We start from the raw sequence: 23,845 nt of genomic DNA, 5'->3' as shown, positions 1-23,845 counted from the left end.
GATATACCTTTAATACATTTTTTTGTGAACAAAAAAGTGGAGTTTAATGGGAGCTTGTAAACCGTCCCCACACTACACAAAATTGTAAAGAAAAAAAAAAGTTCTGGATGTTGTTCCACTTTAAGAACAACACATATTTTGTTGTCTGTAGCCTACAGATTTTATATACAAATTATATCTGTCTGAAGTCATAATGGAGGGCAGTATTGTCCCTTTACCTATTCAGGTGTCTGTGTAAAGGGGAGCCCCTAAAATGCTGATACTAAGCTTGCCTGCACTCCCCCACCACTCCTCATTCTCTCTGTCATGTGGCAGTTCTTGGGTCTAGCTATTGGTTGCTAGACCAAAGCACTCTCACAATGCAAAAGGTCATATGCTCCCCCTACCTGAGTATCATAGGGTCAGGGGCCCCTTTATGAATGGGCAAAGTGACAATGTGTCTTTAAAACCTGGGAATCATGCTCCTCCACAATGTGCTGAAGAATACAAACAAAACTGAAAAAAAAAAAAACAACAGAGCTGTCACTGTAGATGATATGTAAATTTCTAGATTAAAGAGTTTCATGTAACCAAGCGTAATTTTAATAAAAGATGACAAATCTGGAAAAATATGAGAACATGTATGGTACAGACAACAAATTATATCCTGTCATGTACAGTTAAACTTCTGCCACGCATTTTCAAATCTGAATACGTGAACTATCAACAGAAGCCAGGAATATCACTCCTATAAAAAAGTCTTCCTAAAAATCTATGTAACTGTGCCAATTTTTTGATACAGATATTTTCTGCCTGTTCAGTGTAAACAGACGCATTTTCCAGTCTTCATAATAAGCCTTGCACATAATCTGTGAAAACAGTTGAGAGTCCAGCTGCTTCAAATTCTCTTTCTAAATCATCAACCGATGGATATACCTTTACTTCAAATGTAGAAAGTCTGTAATGAAAGGAAATGCAATATAAGATAAACTTCAGGCATTTTTTATTTAATTTCAAACAGAGTGGCTATGAGATAGAACCTTGGTGCCAAACCTGTGGCCCTTTGGTACTTGTTGTGCAGCCCTTGGACACCAGCAGTCTGTAAGGGGAATGAGAGCTTTGATTTGTAAATGGGTAGTAGTAATGATTTCTACTAGCCTCATGTAACATGTCACCAGGCTCTCACTGTCACTTGCAGCATGTTTCCAATATCTAAACAAATCTGCAGCATGTCCACATTTTCTGACCATCATTTTCTCATATACTGTACATTCCTCAAAGTATATTTGCAGTTTCTAACATTCCATTCTAGCAATACATATTGAATGCTAAAATTGTATGTACTGCCCTTTGTTGATATCAGGTGCCACAGCTGAAGCCCCCTATACCCCATAACATGACAACCACTGGGATTAGAACCTCTGTCAGATTTTTTTTATTGTTTCCTGCTACCCCATTGAGAAGATTTTCCTAACCTCACTGTTGTGCCCCTGGGATGGTAAGTGAGGAGAATCACAGGTATAAAATCATTTTTTGATAAAGTAGGGAGAGAATGGTGGCAATCAACGTTCCCAATATAGGGAGCCTCAAGTGTGACCCCTGGCATAAACAATAGTCAGTGAATGCACATATAATGAATTAACAATGATGAATAATACTACAAAAATATATATAATATTTTATAATTTAAAATAAAATTGTGAATTTATTACAGAAAGATGTCAAAGGCTGCAGACATGCAACAAGAGATGGTCAGAGCCTGCAGACATATCTGCATCTGGAAAAGTTCTCCTTACTCTTTTTTGATGGGTGTCATACAGAACAAGAACTTATGGGAATTACCCCAACATGAACACAACTGTAAAAATAATCTCTCTTATAGAGTGGGAAAACCTATAAGGCTTTTCTTACAGTCTGTACCTCTCTTAGGGAGATTTTCTCCACATCCTGCCCAGTTAAAGATTCTCAGGGGTAGATTTACTAAAACTGGTGCAGCTATGCATGGAAGCCAATCAGCTTCTAACGTTGGCTTGCTTAATTAAGCTTTGACAATAGAAACTGGAAGCTGATTGTTTCCTGTGCAGAGCTGCACCAGATTTTGCACCATGCAGGTTTAGTTAACAACCCCGTCAGAGTCAGACATAACAGGGGCTGGGGGGGAAATCAATGAAAACCCAACAGTGGGTCCTTAGACTTCCCATCTATATCCAAAACTAAAAAAAAAAAATAGGGGTTAACATTGGAATAAGCCATGTCAACTCTCATTTCTTCAGTAGATTAAACATCATTGGCACTAAGCACTTATAAACCATGATACTCATTTTTATAGTGATTTAATAAAATGCAGAGTAAATAATCAACAAAAAGTGCAAAATCCTTCATAAAAATATGCAACATTTTGAGCCACCGGACTGGCTCCTTCATAGCATGGAGTACATGTTCCATGCTTGAAAAGAAGCCTGTTTGGTGTCTCAAAGCATCTTTGTTTTTATGAAGGGTTTTGCACTTTACTTGTTGCTGTCTATTTGCGTTGCATTTTATTAAATTGCTATATGGACCATCATGCTTTAAAAGTCTTCTTTGTTCTTGCTCTACTGAAGAAATGTTTGCCTAACCTGACCATACATAGATCGACTCCTGTTCAACCACAGTGGCCACACATGGATCAAAATTCATCTGCTCCCTGCTGAACTGGCCAAATTGTGATCCATGAATGGCCAGCTTAAGTCATGTCATTAGGCTGTCATCTATTTGCACCAAGAATCTGATAAGATGTAGATTGGTGTGAGCTTTATTGTGTGATATGATGGTACCTTCCATTTACCTTTTCAATGGCCAGTGAGGCATTCCATAAGACAAAGGCTGCTGGTGGGACTAACACCAAATCACATGGGAGAAAAAACTTAGAACAGGTTAATATTACTGTCTGTGCTCCATTTGGAAAGATTTTCTATCACTACCTGTTTTGGACAGCTTAGGGCATAGCATAGAACCTCTTTAGAAAATGGACCAACCAAGTGGTTCTAAGTGCATCATACTCAATTGAGTTATATATTAAAATCATACACCTGCTTGTGCTGCTTATATCACTTTCAGATTAAATTTTAATTTAAGATTTATTGTCCCAATAAAAAACACTATTGCTGTTTATCAGTAAGGGAAATTACCTATTTTGCTCCTGTGACAATTTAACTTCACATAAAACACTGATCATTTTCTCTTTACATTTCTTTCCACTGGAGTCCACATCCACTTTGCAGCTTTTCTGGAGGACCAAGTACTCCTGTAGGAGAGACCCCAAACACAAAAAGGAATTGTAAACAGAACAAGGCATTTTAACAGAGCACAGGCTAGGTATGTATGGTTACTGGATACAGACAAGCATTCTGGTCTTGTATAAAATTAGCCCCAAATATGACATCTTCCCGGTTGTAGAAGGAGTGAGTAGATTCTGCACGCCACTTTAACTACTTGCCCTCCGGAAGGTTTTACCCCCTTCATGACCAGAGCATTTTTTTTGCTGTTCAACATTGTGCTACTTTAACTGGCAATTGTTTGGACATGCAACACTGTACCCAAAAGAAATTTGGTTTTCACACAAATAGAGCTTTCTTTTGTTAGTATTTGATCAAAACTGGGTTTTTTATGTTTTGCTATATAAACAAAAAAAACTAAAATTTTGAAAAAAAAAACAAAAACATATTTACTACTTTCTGTTATAAAGCATATCCAATAAAATCAAATTTCTTCACAAATTTGGGCCAAAATGTCTTTTGCTACATGTCCTTAGGAAACAAATATTCCAATAAGTGTATATTAAACTATGGTATATACTGTATATTGAAAACTTGATCAATCCTGATGTACTGGCGGCATATCTAATTTCCTGAGGCCCTAAAATGAGGACAGTACAAATAACCCCCAAATGACCCTTTTCTGGAAAGTAGATAGTTTTAGGCATTTAGTAAGAGGCATGGTGAGTTTTTTGAAGTTGTAACTTTTTGTTACAATTATTCTAGAAAATAGAGACATTAAATAAAATTTGTTTTTTTCACAATTGTTTTACACACTGTCACCAGTGCAGTAGAGACATCATATGACTGGTGTGGTGTGATTAGGGATACTGACTGGTGACAGTATGTTAAAGAAAAAAAAAATCAAAAACACACACAGTAAATATTTTTGTATTCAGGTTTTTAAACGTTTTTTCTTTTTTTACATACTCTCATCATAGTAATTCAGTGTGACAATAGTAACACTGTACTACTCTGGAGGGGTGATCTGGGATTTTTTTTGCTATTACAGTGATGGTCACTGTAATAGCAATGTTTTGAATTGTCATGAATGGGTTACATTGATAACAGCTGTGATTACTGTTGTGAGCTGTGATTGACCTACAGCCAAGGCCGTGGATAAGGGGGTACCACCAGTTCTCTTGTATGTGGCCCAGGCATCTCGGTGAATTGGATGTGGGCAGGGAGGGTCATCAGTATGGGGGGGGGCAATTACTGTAACCAACTTTATGTATGGCTCTCTCTGCAGCAGCTGAAAGCTGACTTCTCCTTTCCCTCCCGCTGGCTTTCAGCTGCTGCATTGAGCCATACAGGGGAATGGTTCCAGTAATTGCCCCCCTGCTGCACCCATCACCTTCCCTGTGCACCATACATTTCCCCCTGCTACCCATGCCCCACAGTGCTGCTGGCTTCCCCCTCTCCTTCCCACCGGCAGCTTCCAGCACACAATAGAATTCTTCTGAATGAAGAGTGGGGGAAAGGTCCGTTAAATATGCCACATCTGCCAACCCTTCTTTCCTGAGTGAACACAATGAGTGATCGGTCTCGATCACTTGCTGTGTCTATTCAAAACTGAAGCATAGTAAACTGCTTTTGGGGGGGAATGGGGGCTGTATGAGGTGACATGGTTTCTAACAGCAGCTCTGCTTACAGCTATCACATGGTACAGGGTTTTGTGACTGGCCCAGGTACCATGTGATAGCTGTGGGCCAATCAAAGCATCACTATAGGAATCACCACTGTTATGAATGAAATTCTTTCATAACAGTTTTGTTGACATTGTGATCATGTGTTCACACAGCGGTACCAGGAGGTGCAATCTGCTGTGTCCATCAGTCGCAGGAGCGGTGTGCTGTGTGTCACTCAGCTGGATGATGTACAGCAGCCAGGAATACATATACATTTCACAAGCAGACTGTCAGCTCTCACATGCACACCCCCACTGACATAGTGACAGCCAGTCAGTGTATACACTGCTCCTCTCCTGTCTTTCTCAGCCGCCCCCTACATCTGCAGTACACACAGTCTACTGTATCGGCACCTGTATCAGCTAAATTTTTCCTATCGGCATTCGCTATTTTCGTCCGATATGTTTCGGTGGCCAAAATTTCAGTGCATCCCTAATATATATATTATATTCACACACACCTTAAAAAAATTAAAGGAACACTTTGAAAACACATCAGATTTCAATGGAAAAAAAGAATGCTGGATATCTATACTGATATGGACTGGGTAATGTGTTAGGAATATAAGGATGACCCATCATTTCATGGAATGAAAGTTATCAACCTACAGAGGACTGAATTCAAAGACACCCTGAAAATCAAAGTGAAAAATTGATGCAGCAGGCTAGTGCATTCTGCTTAAATTTCATTGCAGCAACTCAGAATGGTACTCAGTAGTTTGTATGGCCCCCACGCACTTGTATGCATGCCTGACAATATCGGGGCATGCTCCTAATGAGACGACAGATGGCGAAATTCACACTAGTGGCCTGCTGGAGATCATTTTGTAGGGCTTTGGCAGTGCTCACCCTGTTCCTCCTTGCACAAAGTAGCAGATACCGGTCCTGCTGATGGGTTAAGGACCTTCTACGGCCCTGTCCAGCTCTCCTAGAGTAACTGCCTTTCTCCTGGAATCTCCTCCATGTTCTTGGGACTGTGCTGAGGGACATAGCAAACCTTCTGGCAATGGCACATATTGATGTGCCATCCTGGAGGAGTTGGACTGCCTGTGCAACCTCTGTAGGGTCCAGGTACCACCTCATGCTAACAGTAGTGACAATGATCCTAGCCAAATGCAAAGAAGATGCAAAGAGAAGAGATGCAGCCATGCACAGTGCTGGATATCTTCTCCCCTCTTTTCCTCTTCATACAGGGAAGGGGGAGTTAAAGCCATAAAGGTTTTTTTACCTTAATGCATGGAATGCATTAAGGTAAAAAATGTTTGGGTTTAGAAGCACTTTAACCACTTGCCATCCACGCTATAGCTGAATGACAGCTAGAGCGCGGTTGTCCAGTTCTGGGAGGGCATCATATGACGTCCTCCCAGAACACGCCCCTGGAGGTGGGCAGCTGGTGATCTCTGTGATTGCTGTGTCCTACGGACACAGCTGATCAGATGATGAGGTAAAAGGCCAATCACAGCAGCCTTTTGCAACGTGATCAGCTGTGTCCAGTGACACAGCAGATCACTGGTAAATGCAGTTGCCAGTTATCAGCTGCACTTTCCCCACGCTGTCAGAGCATAAGGAAAGTACTGCCGATAACCGGCAATTGTCAGAGGACGGATTGGCACTGATCACCAGCAGTGCCACCCACTTGTGTCCAGGAGTGCCGCCTCATCAGTGCTCATCAGTGCTGCCTATCCGTGCCACCTCATCAACGCGCATCAGTGAAGGAGAAAAATTACCTATCTGCAAAATTTTATAATAGAAACAAAGAAAAACTTTTTTTTTTTATAGCTCAGAAAATGAAACACCCAGCAGTGATTAAATACCCCCAAAAGAAAGCTCTATTTGTGTGAAAAAAATGATAAAAATGTAATATGGGTACAGTGTTGCATGACCGCGCAATTGTCATTCAAAGTGCGACAGTGCTGAAAGCTGAAAATTGGCCTGGGCAGGAAGGTGGTATAAGTGCCCAGTAGGCTAGTGGTTAAAGAATATGTAAACCCAACATTTCAGATATGCGCCTGCTGTACTATGTATTTGTGTGGAAAAGTATCATTTTCTCTTTGCATTGTTTCCTTTGTGTGAAATACCCGGTGGTCCTGCCAGTACCCCTGCTTTCCTATTAAAAATTGACCACACTAGGAATAATAGCACAGCGTGGTCAATTAGACGTGTCCTGATATGCTCCCCCCTGCACAGCCATTAACTGGGAAGATCAGTATGCTGCTGTTGCTTCTTATGCAGTTGAAAACAGGGTATGTAATCACTTATAAAAAAAAAGGAAAGAAAAAAGGTATTTATAAGTTTTTTAAATTTATACAGTATATAATTGTTTTTCCTTTCAGTTCTATTGTAAACTGAATGGGTTGTTTTACAAGGTGGAGGTTCAAATACACTTTAAGTCAGGATTCAGTCAGCTGGTGTTTGTTTGCATTAGAACGCTAGCATGCTGCTAAGCTTCTACTGCCATAGAAAAAAAATAGGAGAGGAGCTGTGATTTCAGTGCCCCTGTTGTGAATTTTGAAGATAAATTCCTCCACAGTGCCTGCAGCCAAATAGGTGAATGAGGTCTTGTTTTAAAGTACTTTTACTACTAGCTCTGAATATGTAAATGCTTTTATGTACATATTCTGGGCACAGGTTCATTTTACATTTTTTTCATCATAGTTTTAGTTTTGAACTGCTCAGATTTGAGACAAGTTTACTGTAATAAGGTCAGATCTTTCTGCTTTTTGTTTATCGCTGGGTAAAGGAGAAAAGGAGCTTCACTACTCACCCGAATACTACTCCTGTCTCCTTGCAAGAGAATTAGAATTATTTTGCCCATGAACATCAGTTTTCCAGTCAAGTTTAAATCAGCAGTCCATTTTTCTACTGTCCTGATATATCTGTCCTTTGCTCTCATGTGATCTAAATGTAAAAGCATTGTCCAGGTTCCCTCGTCAGTCACGGTGCCTGCTGACAGAGGGTGGTTTTCATCCGAAATGGAATCCCCAATTAGAGTGTTAAGATTCTGTTGTGCCCACAGGACCAAGTCATGTATCATCGGTTCTGAGAGATGCTGGCCAGCTTGGTCAAGTAATTTGTCTCTGAGCTCCTTACACTGCACCCTGGTAAGTTCTTCCGAGCTGACAGATACATTTGGTAGGGTGGATGGATATGTAACTGGCAGATCAAATATGAGTCGTAGACGAATTTCTGATTCTGTTAGCTGCTGCACGCTTGTCTGAATCATTACTGTTATTCCACTCTCTGCAAAACATGGAAACTCAATCAACCACAATGTGATATCCCGACAGCAATAAATCAGAGGAAAATTACATTTTCCAATAGCTCTTCAAGTCATTCGTCTTCTGCTAAGGACTTCAAGAATCAAATGTTAATGGACAGTTCAAAGTTACAGGAACTCTACCATCAAAATAAAAGAAAATGATTTTTTGTTCAGGCTCAGTGGGGAAGTAGTGTCTTTTTATGTTACCAAAAGGATAGAATACATAGCTTTGTGTGTTAAAGCGTTCTTGAAATAATGTGTATGGTTTATGATAAGGACTGTGAAATTCCAGAAACCAGGTAGCCAATGATCCCCCAAAAATTATAGCTGCCACTTAATCCTAGGATCATTTTCTTTTGTTGCCGGGATTTCTCCCATCCTGCATCTCACTTCATAACAGTCAGCTTCATGCTTTCAGACTGTGGGGTTGATTTACTAAAACTGGAGCGTGCAAAATCTGGTGCAGCTCTGCACAGAAACCAATCAGCTTCCAAGTTTTATTGTCAAAGCATAACCCCCCCGGCGGTATTCCCGAGTGTAGCGCGGGATTAAGTTTTGGTACCAAAAGCGGTAACCCCGAGCTATACTCGGAAATACACTGCAGCGTTGCGCCGGGATCCCTTCTGCACTTACCTTGTCCTGCGGTCCCGCGATGTCCCCCTGCAGCGTCCACGGCCATGTCCTCCGGCCAATGCCGACATCCGTCTTCCAGGTTCTGTTCCCTGCGAGCGTCGGTACGTAGGGGGGGCGGAACCGGCGCAATTTCAAAAATGTAAAAATTTGACATTCACTCAATACACTAAAATCTGATAGTATTACATTACTGTATCAAAGCATTTCACATACATTTTGTCCCTAGTGCTTTGTCCTGTCCCCTGCCTGCATTTTTACTGTTCTTTCTGCCTGGAAACTGAGAAATGTCCATGGCGTCCAAAAAGCGTCCCTTTAGGTCAAAAGCGGTTTTAGACCAGCTAGAGAACAGCGATAGTAAATCAGAACCACTTGCAGAATTGAGTGATAATGATTTGTGGGGAAATTCGTCATCAGACACTGAAAACGATTTTGCGACTTTGCTCAGTGATGTGCGAACTTGGCGCTCTATTTCAAATTTCAGCGTTTTTGGTTTGATTACATTATTGAATTAAATGTATTATTATATTATTTTTTATGATTATTTATTATATTATAATTTATGATTTTCTGTTTCAAATTTTATCATACCCGGGATGTTTACTAGACTCTTGTTCGGACAAATTTCAGTGAGTTATTCCTACAAATTACAGGCCTACAATAAAAAAACAACAAATTTCCATTGAAAACAATGTACCCCTTTGAGTACAGAAATACTGACATAATCAGACCACTAGGGAGGTTAACTGAACAAGCTGAAGTTAGAAGCTGATTGGCCACCATGCACAGCTGCACCAGATTTTGCACTCTCCAGTTTTAGTAAATCAACCACTATGTGCCAATATGGAATGGTTCAAGCATACCATTAAGCCCCAGTTCACATATATGCGGCCGTGCGGGCCACGTTTTGCACGGGCACAAGATCCCATTCATTTGAATGGACTCCCGTGCCCCCTGACACGCAGGGAAGAAGTCCCTGCACTTCTGAAAATGCAGCCCGCATGGGAACCTCGGTTCCCAGTACGGTTGTCTTTTCCCGTGCGGGCGGCGTGCCATTAGAACTAATGGCACCTGCCCGGGGGTCCACATTCCTCTGTGCGGGTGGTGCGGCTGCACGGATTTTCATTCGGATCTGCAGCGGTACCACCCACACAGATGTGAACTTAGCCTAAAGAGACATCTTCAGGGAAGCCTATCATGTTCCTTAATCATTTTTTAAACTGCTGCGCCCACGATTTCACCTAGTCCTCTTACATCTCTTCATATGTATCCTCATGTTTATTAATTACCTCCTTGCGTCTTACAAACCCATTCTTCAGGATTCTCGAATGATATCTGGTCCCTTTGCCTCTTCATAACCACTTTTCTTTGTAAGCATCTATACTTTACCAGTTTCATGATAGGTCAGATATAGGATAAGTGTATATAAGGCCAAAACCTTTTATGCAAAGCTTGCCATGCTGTATACCATTCAATATCTTCCTGCGCAGATCTGCTTGGTAGCCACGTTGTAACAACACCACCCGCTGCTCTTTGCCCCCACTGTCCTTTTTTCTTACTCCTCAGCCCCCTCTTTTCCATTATAGCCTCTCCATCCTGGTCGGCCCCTAGTGCCCAAAACATAAGAGCGCTGTCCGAGGTTTTAAAACATGAAAAATAAGCAGCCTCTGGGCCATGTTCCGTGGGTTTGGAGCGGCAACTAAGTGCAGCATAAAAGCACATCTTTATAATAAAGCCAAAAAGACATGGAGTCTATCTCAGTAAAAGTCATCAGAAACAGTGATGTAGCCAATCCCGGAAGTCTCTGCAAGCACCCTGGAACGCGGAACCGGATCCGCGCTCTGTACACATTACCCTCCATTATAGACACGTGTGTTCTGTGGCATTTCATTTCACTATAAAATCTCTACAGAAAATAGACAGCAGGCACACTAAACAATGATGTGCAAGTAAGGAGACACAATTCTGAATCTGTATGTTACAAGGACTCCACACTACGGATCTTAGATGTGATATCTTACCAAGTAATGTTTAGGTGTGGCTCTGAAGTATGTGAAGGAAGTATTTTCCCATTCTGCCTTCCTCTCTCAAATTTCAAATCAGATGATGATTTCAAATGATCTCTCTTAGTGTCCATAGGTTTACCTTCATACCATCACCGTTAAGTTTGCAATCACTTTTACCCCCCGGTCACATCAAGCCCGACTTTCAAATCGTGCGACTTACAGTGAAGTAGGGGGACCTGCCGGTTTCAGGTGCAATTTGCAAGACATCTGACACAGATGTCTATGCAAATCGCACCAAAAGTAGTGCATGTACTACTTTAGAAATTGGTGCAGCTACAACCAAGTCCATACCGCACCGATATGACCGCTGTAACTGCGGACAATAGGGTGCGACTTGCAAGTCGTATGGTATGCAAATCACATGCCAAGTCGCAATCAATGTGACCGGGGTCTTAAGTTTAAAGTTTCAGTTACTCTTAAGGTAAAAAATTGATTTTCCGGCATAAACTAAGCAAACCAAACAAGGAAATTGATCAAGCCAGCTGCACATACAACCAGGAAATATTACAAGTATGGTAAGGATATGACAACCATTTTATTTACATTAAAGTAATTATAAAGGCTTATTTTTTTTTTTTAAATAACAAACATGACTATACTTACCTGCTGTGTGCAGTGGTTTTGCAGCCCGGATCCTCATCTTCTCAGGTCCCCTGCTGGCGCTCCTGGCCCTTCCCTCCTGTCAGTTGCCCCTACAGCAAGCAGCTTGCTATGGGGACACCCACTGCTCCGTTTGTTCATTCACACATGAAGTCGCGGCTTGGCCCTCTCCCCTCTTTCTTCTCATTGGCTCACTGGCTGTGATTGACAGCAGTGGGAGTCAAAGGCTCCCAATTCTGTCTCAGCCAATGAGGAGAGGGAGCCCCGGGATAGCCGAGACTCCAGTGCACATCGCTGGATTGAGAGGGGGCTTAGGTGAGTATTAGAGGGGCTGGGATGCTGCACAGAGAAGGTTTTTCCTTTCATGTATAGAATGGATGAAGGTAAAAAACCTTGAGCCTTTAGAACCACTTTAAAGCCCAAGTCCAGGAATTAGAAAAAAAATTACTCTTGCAATATCCCCCCCAAACATTGCAGGGTTGAATAATATTTTGTAGGATATTTCGCTCTCCACCTGCTCTGAGACATACAATAGATAGCAGCTAAACTCAAAATCAGTTTACTGCAGCAGATCAGGCAGCAATTGCAATTGATTGCCAGAGGTTACAGCATATTCTTACCGATCACTGACTGCTTTATAGAGGTTGCAGAACATATTACGGCTCACTGATTAGTTGCTAGAGGTTACAGCAAATGATTGCTGATTGGTTGCTAGAGGTTACTGCACATCCTTACTATTCACCAATTGGTTGCTAGAGGTTACTGAAAATTGTTACTGGTCACTAGTTGGTTGCTAGAGGTTACTGCACATCATTACCGCTCACTCATTAGTAGCTAAAGGCTACTGTACATCGTTACCAATCACTCATTGGTTGCTGAAGGTTACATCACATCATTTCCTCACTACCTGCACACCATGGACTGAGAAGGTTAGGGGACCCAACAATAGACAGAAAACTCCAAGGACTCCTGGGATCAATGGCAGTGCTGGGAGGGGGGTTGTTGAGATCAGGGGTAGTGGTGGGGGGATGGGATCAGTGGCAGTACTGGATGGGGATGGGGATGGGAGGTGACAATTCTACACTGACCACCAATGTTAGGGGAGATTAAAACTGATAACCAATGTAAGGGGGATTTACACTGAGCACCAGTGTAAGGGCAATTCTGCACCAATGTAAAGGAAAATTTACACTGGTCACCAATGTAATGAAGAATTTACACTGACAACCAATGTAATGGGGGATTTTACACCAACCACCAATACATTTCTACAATGGCCACCAATATAAGGGGGAATTTACACTAACCACCAGCATAGGTGTTGGTGGCAGGAACCTCGGGGGGGGAGGGGGGCATAATATACATATGAATGTCCTCACGATTTACCTATGAATACCACATTTCAGCCACTATTTACATATGAATGCCACATTGTCCTCGCTATTTACACATGAATGCCGCCATTATTTACATGTGAATGCTAACATGGTGTGCACATGTCATCTGTACATGGCAATAGGACAGAGCCAGGCAGCATAAGTGACAGCACTTCACACTGAGATATCAGACACTGCCCGAGACAAAGACTTCAAAAGGACAAGATGACAGATGGCAAGTTTGGGGTAGTTGTTTTGGGCCCTACAGCATTGGCTGGGCCCAGGCCAGCTGCCTTTTTTTTGCCCTCCTTAAAGATGGCCCTGACCAGGTTTGCCAACAGTCATAAAATCAAAGACGGGTGGTAAAATCTGTGATTTTTACGTCTGTCCATGAATGTCCATTACAATGTCCGTAACAGACATTCATGGACAGATGTAAAAATTACCGATTTTACAAACTGTCCTTGATTTTACTGACAGTTAGCAACCCTGGCACATAGATATTTGAAATCCAATCCCCTTATCTATTTTTTTTGATTCTAGCATTGCTTCCCCATCGTAAAAAAAACAGAACCTAAAAAAATAAAAGTTGCAGATGAAGGAAGATTGTTCAAGAAAAATTGGACAGAAAATTGCTTTTTTGTCGAGGCAAATACCAAGGCACTTTTCTTAATTTGTAGGGAATTTTTGGCAGTTTTCAGAGACTACAATTTGAAAAGGCATTATATGCAAAAACATGCCAACACATTCCAGGCGTATCAAGAAATGTGTAATAAGGACAAAATAGCGATAGGTACATTATCTATATCAGTGAACATTAACTTGTGATCTGACCGACTTTTTCTGCTCATCAGCTTTCTTTAACCACTTCCCGCCCGGCCCATGTAGATAAATGGCCAGTCGGGAGCGCTGCCGAAGCGGGTTGACGTTTCTAAACGTCACCCGTGTTCACTGCTTGTGTGCACTCCCTGGGAGCGCGCGGCACTGCGATCGATGCCCGCTGTGTCCAGAGCACCAATCGCTGTATGGTACCTCACTGAGGTCCCAATTCATGTGATCCCTGATTGGCCAATCAGTGATCACATAAATAGTAGTAAGCAAGATGTCACTTCCTGACATCATTGCTTACTACATGTGAAATCTGTGAATGATCATAGAGGTCACATGGTACAAGGCTATTCACAACAGCCTTGTACCATGTGACAAGCTGTGACCAATCACAGCTCGCACAGTATTTCTCAATGGCTACAAGAATGCAGCCAGAGAGAAGGAGAAATTATTGTTTTTACAGCCTTTATGAGTGTAAAAGCAATCAGTGTAAAAAAAAAAAATCTTCATCACCCCCCACAAGTAGTACAGTGTCACCATGGTAAGGGTGACAGTATGTAAAAAAAAAAAAAAACATAAATAATATAAAAAAATAAATAAAAATGTAAAAACCTTTTTTGAAAAAATATAATTTTTCGTTATAAACTAATTTGGGTTATTTTTTTTTTACTAAAAGGATAGCTAAATACATTTTGGCCAAGATTTATGAAGAAAGATTATTTGCAAAATTGTATAAGAAAAACACTTTTTTTTTTTTTTAATTTTTTGGACTTTCATTTATATAGCAAAAAAATAAAAATCCCAGTGGTGAATAAATACCACCAAAATAAAGTTTTATCTGCCTAAATAAAATGCTAAAAAATTCATATGAGTACAGTGTTGCAATTGTCATTCAAAGTGTGATAGCACTGAAAGCTGAAAATTGGCCTGGACTGGAAGGGGGTGAAAGTGGACTTGAGGTAAGTAAGCCAAGTACACACAGGCCAAATATCGGCAAAAATCAGCCGGTTCAGCAGCAACTGGCTGACTTTTGGCCCGCGTGTACAGATGCCTGTCCGACAGAAGCTGGTCTCACACCTGAAAAACCAGCACCTGACCGGCATCTGATCAATGGCTGTGTACGCTGATCAGTTTTTTTCTATTTCTTTTTACTGCACTCTTATTAGCTTCCCACACATTATAGTATCCATGTGCAATATAATGTCATAATAGTTCTTGTAGGATTACGATTCTTGTATGATTCTTGCATCCCCCCGTCAGAATACAATAGCTCAGCAGGGAGATCGCTGTACTAACATTTTGTGTGTATATTATGTGTGGCCCAAGGCAATTCCTATTCTTCCAATGTGGCCCAGGAAGGTGAAAAGATTGTACACCCCTCATCTAGAAGCTGGAAACTACTGCAGTAGACACCATTTCTCCAGTAATCTCCACTAGTTTCCCAGGCCCTGTGATGAGCAGGCGGTCTGACGCATTGTGAATGCAGGAGGTTGGCTGCTCAGTGTGGCCAGCATTCAGAGAATGCTTTATATTTTCTGAATGGATGCAAATCGTTCTCTGACTGGAGAAGGTGGACAGCATGGTATCTCCACCCACCTTTCCACCTCATCCAATCAGAGAACGCTTTGTATTCATTCATAAAATATAAAGCATTCTCTAAATGGCGCCTGTACTGAGCGAGTGTGTTCACAATGTAGGAGAGCAGCAGCTCAGCATGGGATCCAGAAGCAAGTGGAGATCACAGAAGTAGTGGTATCTACTTCAGTCATTTCCATCTACCAGGTGTATCAGCCAGGAATCTCTTTAAAGTGGTTCTAAAGGCTGAAGCTTTTTTGCTCTCATACATTCTATGTAGGTAAAAAACCGTCAATGTGCAGCTCCACGCTCAGCCCCCCCCCCCCCCCCCGATACTTACCTGCACCCTAGCTTGATCCAGCAATGTGAACAAGTGCAGTGGCTCTCCCAGGACTCTCTCTCCTCATTGGCTGAGACACAACAGCATAAGCCATTGGTTCCCACTGTTGCCAATCACAGCCAGTGAGGAGGGAGTGAGCACGATTGTCTCCAGAACAAGCAGCTTGCTATGGGAGCACTCAGCAAGGGGGAGGGGCCAGAAGCACCCCCAGTGGAGGGCCCAAGCGGAGAATCGGGGCTGCTCTGTGCAAACCACTACACAAAGCAGGTAAGAATGAGGAGTTTATTTTAAAGAAAAAAAAAAAAAAACAAGCCTTTAGAACCACTTTAAGAGATGGGTTAGGGTGGTCCGTGGTTAGGGTTAGGAGGGTTGGATCCTAGGCCAAAGTTGTAATAAAAAGAGTGTTATCAGATGTAAACAAAGTACAACATATAGATTATACAATAAATTATATGTCAGAATATATAGATTAGGGTGGTCAATCTTTAGGCTCATAGGCCCAGAAAAAAAAAAAAATATATACAGTTGCAAGAAAAAGTATGTGAACCCCTTGGGATTACGTGGAGTTGTGCATGAATTGGGCATAAAATGTGCTCTGAACGTCATCTAAGTCACAACAATAGAAGAACAGTCTGCTGAACATAATACTACACAAACATTAGATGTTGCCATGGTTTAATTGCACATAACATGTAAACATTCACAGTGCAGGGAGGAAAAAGTATGTGAACCCCTTGGGATTACGTGGAGTTGTGCATGAATTGGGCATAAAATGTGCTCTGAACGTCATCTAAGTCACAACAATAGAAGAACACAGTCTGCTGAACATAATACTACACAAACATTAGATGTTGCCATGGTTTAATTGCACATAACATGTAAACATTCACAGTGCAGGGAGGAAAAAGTATGTGAAGCCCTAGCTCAGGGGTCTGCAACCTTTAAGACATAAAGAGCCACTTGGACCCGTTTCCGAGAGGGAAAAAAAGACTGGGAGCCGCAAAACCATTGCAACATTTAAAACAAATCCGACACTGCATATATTGCAAAAAGCGCTCTGGTCATGAAGGGGGTTTAAGGGCCCAGTAAGCAAAGGGTTAATCAGGGCCACAGTGTATCGTCATAATCACAATCATAGCCTTAGGTCAGTGGTGGGCAACCTTTTTTTTCAACTGAGCCAAATCTCGCCAAAACCACGATTGAAATTTATTTTGAGAGAAACATTTTTAAAACTGAAAATACATCCCCCATATAGTAATTCATCCCCCATAGTAATTCATCCCCCATATAGTAATTCATCCCCCCTATAGTAATTCATCCCCCCTATAGTAATTCATCCCCCCTATAGTAATTCATCCCCCATATAGCAATTCATCCCCCATATAGTAATTCATCAACCATATAGTAATTCATCCCCCATATAGTAATTCATCAACCATATAGTAATTCATCCCCCATATAGTAATTCATCCCCCATATAGTAATTCATCCCCCATATAGCAATTCATCCCCCATATAGTAATTCATCCCCCCTATAGTAATTCATCCCCCCTATAGTAATTCATCCCCCCTATAGTAATTCATCCCCCATATAATAATTCATCCCCCCTATAGTAATTCATCCCCCATAGTAATTCATCCCCCCTATAGTAATTCATCCCCCATATAGTAATTCATCCCCCATAGTAATTCATCCCCCATATAGTAATTCATCCCCCATAGTAATTCATCCCCCATATAGTAATTCATCCCCCATATAGTAATTCATCCCCCATAGTAATTCATCTCCAGTATAGTAATTCATCCCCCCTATAGTAATTCATCCCCCATATAGTAATTCATCCCCCATAGTAATTCATCCCCCATATAGTAATTCATCCCCCCTATAGTAATTCATCCCCCATATAGTAATTCATCCCCCATATAGTAATTTATTCCCCATATTGTGTCAATTCACTTACCTTTGCTCCGCGCGTTCCTCTCGCTGTGTTCCCGCGCCGTTCTGGTCTTCAGGGCGGACTGTGAGAGAAGAGGAGTTCGTCACGCTGCCCCGCCTACATCCTGACAGCCAATGTTTGCCAGCGGGCGCCCGGCACACAGAAGAGCTGCATTAAAAGAGCCGCGGCTTGCCGACCCTATTGCCTGTCACCTGGTGGGCAGTGTGCTCCGGAGCCGCAGGAAAGGTGAAAAAGAGCCGCATGCGGCTCCAGAGCCGCGGGTTGCCGACACCCGCCCTAGCTTAATGACTTCTCCCAGAGCTAATTGGAGCCAGGAGTGAGCCAACCTTGACTCCAATCTGTGTGATGATATTGGATGTGTTGCTGACAGCTGTCCTGCCCTTAAAAAACACACACCTGTTTTGGGTTTATTGGTTTCAAGAAGCACTGTCTGATGTGAACCATGCCTCGCAGAAAAGAGCTCTCAGAAGACCTACGATCAAGAATAGTTGACTTGCATGAAGCTGGAAAGGGTTACAAAAGTATCTCCAAAAGCCTTGATGTTCATGTGTCCACGGTAAGACAGACTGTCTACAAATGGAGAAAGTTTAGCACTGTTGCTACTCTCCCTAGGCGCGGTCGTCCTGTACAAATGACTGCAAGAGCACAGCGCAGAATGCTGCATGAGGTAAAGAAGAATCCCAGAGTGTCAGCTAAAGACCTACAGAAATCTCTGGCACATGCTAACATTTTTGTTGACACATCTACAATAAGGAAAACATTAAACAAGAATGGAGTACATGAGAGGACACCACGGAGGAAGCCATTGCTGTCCAAAAAGAATATTGCAGCACGTTTGAAGTTTGCAAAAGAGCACCTGGATGTTCCACAGCACTACTGGCAAAATATACTGTGGACAGATGAAACCAAGATCGAGTTGTTTGGGAAGAACACACAACACTATGTGTGGAGAAAAAAAGGCACAGCACACCAACATCAAAACCTCATCCCCACTGTAAAACATGGCGGAGGGAGCATCATGGTTTGGGGCTGCTTTGCTGCCTCAGGGCCTGGACGGATTGTTGTCATTGATGGGAAAATGAATTCCAGAGTTTATCAAGACATTCTGCAGGAAAACGTATGACCATCTGTCCGCCAACTGAAGCTCCGCAGAGGATGGGTGATGCAACAGGACAATGACCCAAAGCATACAAGTAATTCAACAAAACAATGGCTGCAACAGCACAGAATACGCCTTCTGGAGTGGCCCAGTCAGAGTCCTGACCTCAACCCGATTGAAATGCTGTGGCATGACCTTAAGAGAGCGATTCACACCAGACATCCCAAGAATATTGCTACACTGAAACAGTTTTGTGAAGAGGAGTGGTCCAAAATTACTCCAGATCGTTGTGCAGGTCTGATCTGCAACTACAGGAAACGTTTGGTTGAGGTTATTGCTGCCAAAGGAGGGTCAACCAGTTATTAAGTCCAAAGGTTCACATACTTTTTCCTCCCTGCACTGTGAATGTTTACATGTTATGTGCAGTTAAACCATGGCAACATCTAATGTTTGTGTAGTATTATGTTCAGCAGACTGTGTTCTTCTATTGTTGTGACTTAGATGACGTTCAGAGCACATTTTATGCCCAATTCATGCAAAACTCCGCGTAATCCCAAGGGGTTCACATACTTTTTCTTGCAACTGTATATATATATACCGCCTCAGATCTGGGTGGTGTACAGCTAGGTATGGCCATGTGAATGAACCCTAAATCTACGGCATCTCTTTCTAGCCCTTGTATATTCATATCCCTGGCCCCTGTGTTGTTCCAACATAGCAATCCTAAATACTTCATTCTTGCAAGCAGAGATGAGTTTGGGCGTCCCCCTAACTCATCTCTATCCAAACTTCCACTTTGCACTCTTTAGAAGTCCAATCAGCTGCATGGACACGTCCTTATTCAGTCAATGTCATCAGCTAAATATAGGCATGGATCCATATAAGAGTACTGACTACACCAGCATCCCACCCCTTTGTTTATATGTGCTGCAGGTGGGGAGTGACCTGGCCTTCAGGCCAATTGGATTTCAAAAGGACACGAAGTGGAAATCTGCATAGAGGTGAGTTTGAAGGATGTCAATACTTCCAAGTATGGGAGACCATGTAATCCTCTCTGACAGATGCAGTGCTCAGACCTAAGTGGCCAATCTCCATATGTGGAAGGGGGTGACATCATCAGTCTTATGTAAGCTTTAACATAAAGCCTTCATGGGGTTTATTTACTGGATGAATGGGGGGGCAAATGTAAGATACGCATAAACTGGGCACGGGGGCCCATTCACACCATTTTTGGCACAGGAACATGTTCATTCTGAGGCTTCATGCACACCGAACATTTTCAACGTGGCTGTTAGGAGCATCTGACATTTTTTTTTCTGTCTATAAATGCCCCAGCATGTTAGTCTATGTGTCCATGCACACATAGGCATTTAAAGTCAGGGGCATTTATAGGCAGAAAAAAAAATGAAGCAATGTGATCAACCACTTCCTTACCGTGCTATAGCTGAATGCCGTCTACAGTGCAGTCGTCCATCTCTGGGAGGGCATCATATGACGTCCTCCCAGAACGTGCCCTCTGTGCACCCCCAGTGGCGCTCCTCCAGCACTGGCTGGCTGTTAGCAAAACACAGTGTGATGTGCAGAATACGATCGCATGGGTGTGAATACCCATGTGATCCGATTCTAGTGCGGACCAAAAAAAGGGTCCTGCATCTTTTTGGTGCGGATGCGGTGCGATTGGATGACAAAATGTATGGCTCCAATCGCACCGCACAGAATTCACATGATTTGCACAGGAATGCGGTGCAGTTATACCGCACCACACAAGTGTGAACCTAGCCTCAATGCGTGTTAATGCTTTGAGTGTTTGAGCAATTCATTTCAATGGCCAGAATAAATTGTGATTCTGATCAATCAAATGCATTAACGCCCAAGCGTTTGACGCACCTAAAGGCATTACACGCATTTACAAGGGTCAAGTAACTCTTCTGCCCAAACACCGCTGCCAGGAGGAAAGGTCTCTAGGACGGATGAAGAGGTGCCCCTTGTGCATGAATCCTGAGGGTGCATCCATTCCTGCTATTAATGGGGTTATCTCCTGCAGCTAATCCTTGGGAACTCCTGCTGGGGACCCCACATGTAATTGGCATTGGGTGCATTGTATACACCCGGAATGACATCCCTAACGCACTCTCACTCTGTGCTGTATGTGTATGCTGCTGAAAATGCTGCAGGATTCTTAGCCTTTTGGCCTACATTCAACTGAATTGGCTGCCCTGACACAACACACGATCCAATGTGCAGATGTTTAACACGCTGGCTGGTCATCATGGACCCAAAAGGGTCACTGGGGTTGATTTACTAAAACTGGCGAGTGAAAAATCTGCTGCAGATGTGCATGGTAGCCAATCAGCTTCTGTTACCCCCTTCCTGCCCAGGTCTATTTTCATCCTTCAGAGCTGTCACACTTTGAATGACAATTGTGCGGTCATGCAACATGCTATCCCATAGGAAACTTTTATATTTTTTTTCACACACAGAGCTTTCTTTGGGTGGTATTTAATCACTGGGGTTTTGTATTTTTTGCACTAATAACGAAAAAAAAAGAGCAAAAATTTTGAAAAAAATAACGTTTTCTTTGTTTCTATTATAAAATTTTGCAAACAGGTCATTTTTCTCCTTCGCTGATGTGAGTTGATGAGGCAGCACTGATGGGCACAGATGAGGCGGCACTGGAGCGGCTTTGATGAGGAGGTACTGATGATGCTGCAATGATATGCGGCACTGATAGGCGGCAATGATGGGCACTAATAGGTAGCACTGATGGGCACCAATGAGGTGGCACTGGGGGGCTTTGATGAGGAGGTACTGATGATGTGCCAATGATATGCGGCACTGAGAGGCAGCAATGATGGGCATTAATAGGTAGCACTGAAGGGCACCAATGAGGCGGCACTGGGGGGCTTTGATGAGGAGGTACTGATGATGCGGCAATGATGGGCACTAATAGGTAGCACTGACTGGCAGCACGGACAGGCACAGATTGGCAGCACTGTTAAGCACTTTTGGGGCTGCACTGTTAAGCACTTTTGGGGCTGCACTGATCAGTGCCCTGTCTGCTTTGACAGTTGTCGATTACCGGCAATAGTTTTTCAAGCTGTGACAGCGTGAGGAAAGTACTACCGATAGCCGGTGTATTTACATGGTGACCAGCTGTGATTGGACACAACTGATAGTGTGGTAAAAGGGCGCTGCGATTGGCCTTTTACCCTGTCATGTGATCAGCTGTGTCCAAAGGACACAGCTGATCACAGACAGTGCTGGGGGCACATTCATATGACATGCTCCCAGAACTGGACAACTGCACTGTAACCGTCATTCAGCTATAGCGCGGTAAGAAAGTGGTTAAGCTTTGACAATAAATCCTGGAAGCTGATTGGTTACTATGCACAGCTGCACCAGATTTTGCACTCTGCAGGTTTAGTGGATCTCCCCCATTGGCTAGCTCTAAATGAGCAGTGACAGGATCCCTCCAATCTGATCCCTCCCATCCTATACACACATAGATCTAGATCTGTACATCCTGGTCAGGTGGAAGCCCCCCTGATCGCTGCTCATTCCCAGTAGTGGGGGTAGTAGTCCTCTTGCTTCCCTCGGTCAGCCCAGCTTAGGGATACAAGCGATCCATAAACAATGAGAAATCAATGGCTGGATCGAGTCTGTGACAGATCACAGCTGACACCACGTCATTCACCTGAATGTGAGAGAACTTCAAACTCCCCCGGCTCACAGTATATGGCTGACAGCACAGAGACCTCCTCCATCACTGCCACCTCTGCCATGGCCAGGCCGGAGCCCTCATCCATGTCACCGATCAGCAGGACTTCCCTTTCCGCTGCTCTATGGAGCGTCCGCTGCATTGCACTCGCTGTCCACTGGGTGGCAGAGATTTTCTCAATTGACATACAGGTTCGCTTACAACCACAAGGTGGCGCTAATGGCGCTTCCATAATGTTTAATGCTTTTTCTTGGGTTTGTCTGAACATCATTGTCATTTTTAGATTAAAGGATAATTCCCCTTTATTATTTTTTTTTTCTACTAATAATATTAGATGCATATATTTTTGCAGGTAAGAAAAAAAAAATTTACAATTTAGTGAGAAACTAAGCACTTTCTCTTTACATGCAAAAAAAGGAATATACAGGTGTACCTTGATTTACGAATTTAATGCGTTCTCCGGGACGTTTTGTATTGCGAAAAATTTGTAAACTGAAACACGGTTTCCCATAGGAATGCACTGAAAACCAATTAATCTGTTCCAGAGGTTGGAAAAAAGTAAAAAAAAAAAAGTCGCTGGCACTATAGGTCAGTGCCGGTTTTTTAAATGTAATTACCGACTTTTTTTTTCTTCACTATAGGTCAGAGAATCAGCTGTCACTTTCCTCCCAGCTAAAAGAGAGTTTCCTTTTAGTTTGTTTCCCGAGATTAAAGAAACAAAGTGTCCTTTAGTTCGGGGAAATGTGACCGCTAATTCTGTGAGCTATAGTGAAGAATAAAAAAAAAAAAGCCGGCAATTGCATTTAAAAATCAGCACCAACATACACTTCGTATTGCAAAAAAAATTTGTAAACTGAAGCATTATTTTCATTTGTAAACCGAAAATTAAGTTAACCGAGCATTCGTAAACCGAGGTACACCTGTATACTACCTTACATGAACAGTGTATTTTCTAAGCAATAAAATATAAATAATTAATCATTTAGAGTGCCAATAAAAATACAAAAAATGTTAGCTGCCCCTTGGAGTGAGAAATCACTTGTGACCATGAGTACAATAGATTGCACTCACCAACCGTAGCCAAGGTTAACAAGGAATATTGTTCTCTTATTATGTATGTTTAGCACCATACCTTATTTTATTATATGGTCACACAAAAAAAATGTGCATTTATTATTTTTTTTACTAGGAGCTTGCAAAGCATTGCACCCATGATCAGCAGGTCACAGGTGCAATGCAGAGCTCCTGCAGACTGTCTGTGTATGTCTACCTTCAATACAAGCAGGTGTTACACACTGACAGGAAGCATCAATGAAATACCTGGAGCACTCAACAGCACTCTGATAGTTCATTGAGAAGTACAAGCTGTCATCCGCAAAGGCTGTCAGTACTTGCAGTTCTCCCATTCACAGAACACTACGAATGAATGATGCGGCT

At 42.4% G+C, this 23,845-nt stretch overlaps 1 protein-coding gene across 1 annotated transcript; it reads right to left on the bottom strand.

Annotated features, from left to right (window-relative positions):
• Window positions 1-559: 559 nt before the first annotated feature.
• RWDD3 (RWD domain containing 3) lies at window positions 560-22,544 on the bottom strand. Its single transcript, XM_089677278.1, has 4 exons — window positions 22,385-22,544; window positions 7,724-8,199; window positions 3,147-3,262; window positions 560-937 (listed from the first exon to the last, which is right to left on the bottom strand). Exons 1-4 carry the CDS (start codon window positions 22,494-22,496, stop codon window positions 826-828), a joined length of 816 nt encoding a protein of 271 aa, XP_089533404.1. The 5' UTR covers window positions 22,497-22,544; the 3' UTR covers window positions 560-825.
• Window positions 22,545-23,845: the final 1,301 nt, after the last annotated feature.

The sequence above is a fragment of the Staurois parvus genome, unplaced genomic scaffold, assembly GCF_062004578.1.
Source record: "Staurois parvus isolate SC_StPar_1 unplaced genomic scaffold, SC_StPar_1.0 ptg000183l, whole genome shotgun sequence".
In the NCBI taxonomy this organism is placed as follows: domain Eukaryota; kingdom Metazoa; phylum Chordata; class Amphibia; order Anura; family Ranidae; genus Staurois; species Staurois parvus.
This window is presented reverse-complemented; position numbering and strand designations above follow the sequence as displayed.

What these genes read in the sequence shown, in the direction of transcription:
- RWDD3 (XM_089677278.1), bottom strand. Translation starts at nt 22,496, where the DNA reads ATGGATGAGGGCTCCGGCCTGGCCATGGCAGAGGTGGCAGTGATGGAG. An exon ending in TGAAGTTCTCTCACATTCAG is followed by an intron (nt 8,200 to 22,384) that starts GTGAATGACGTG and finishes CATGTTTTGCAG; the next exon opens with AGAGTGGAATAACAGTAATG. An exon ending in GAGACAGGAGTAGTATTCGG is followed by an intron (nt 3,263 to 7,723) that starts GTGAGTAGTGAA and finishes TCTCTCCTACAG; the next exon opens with GAGTACTTGGTCCTCCAGAA.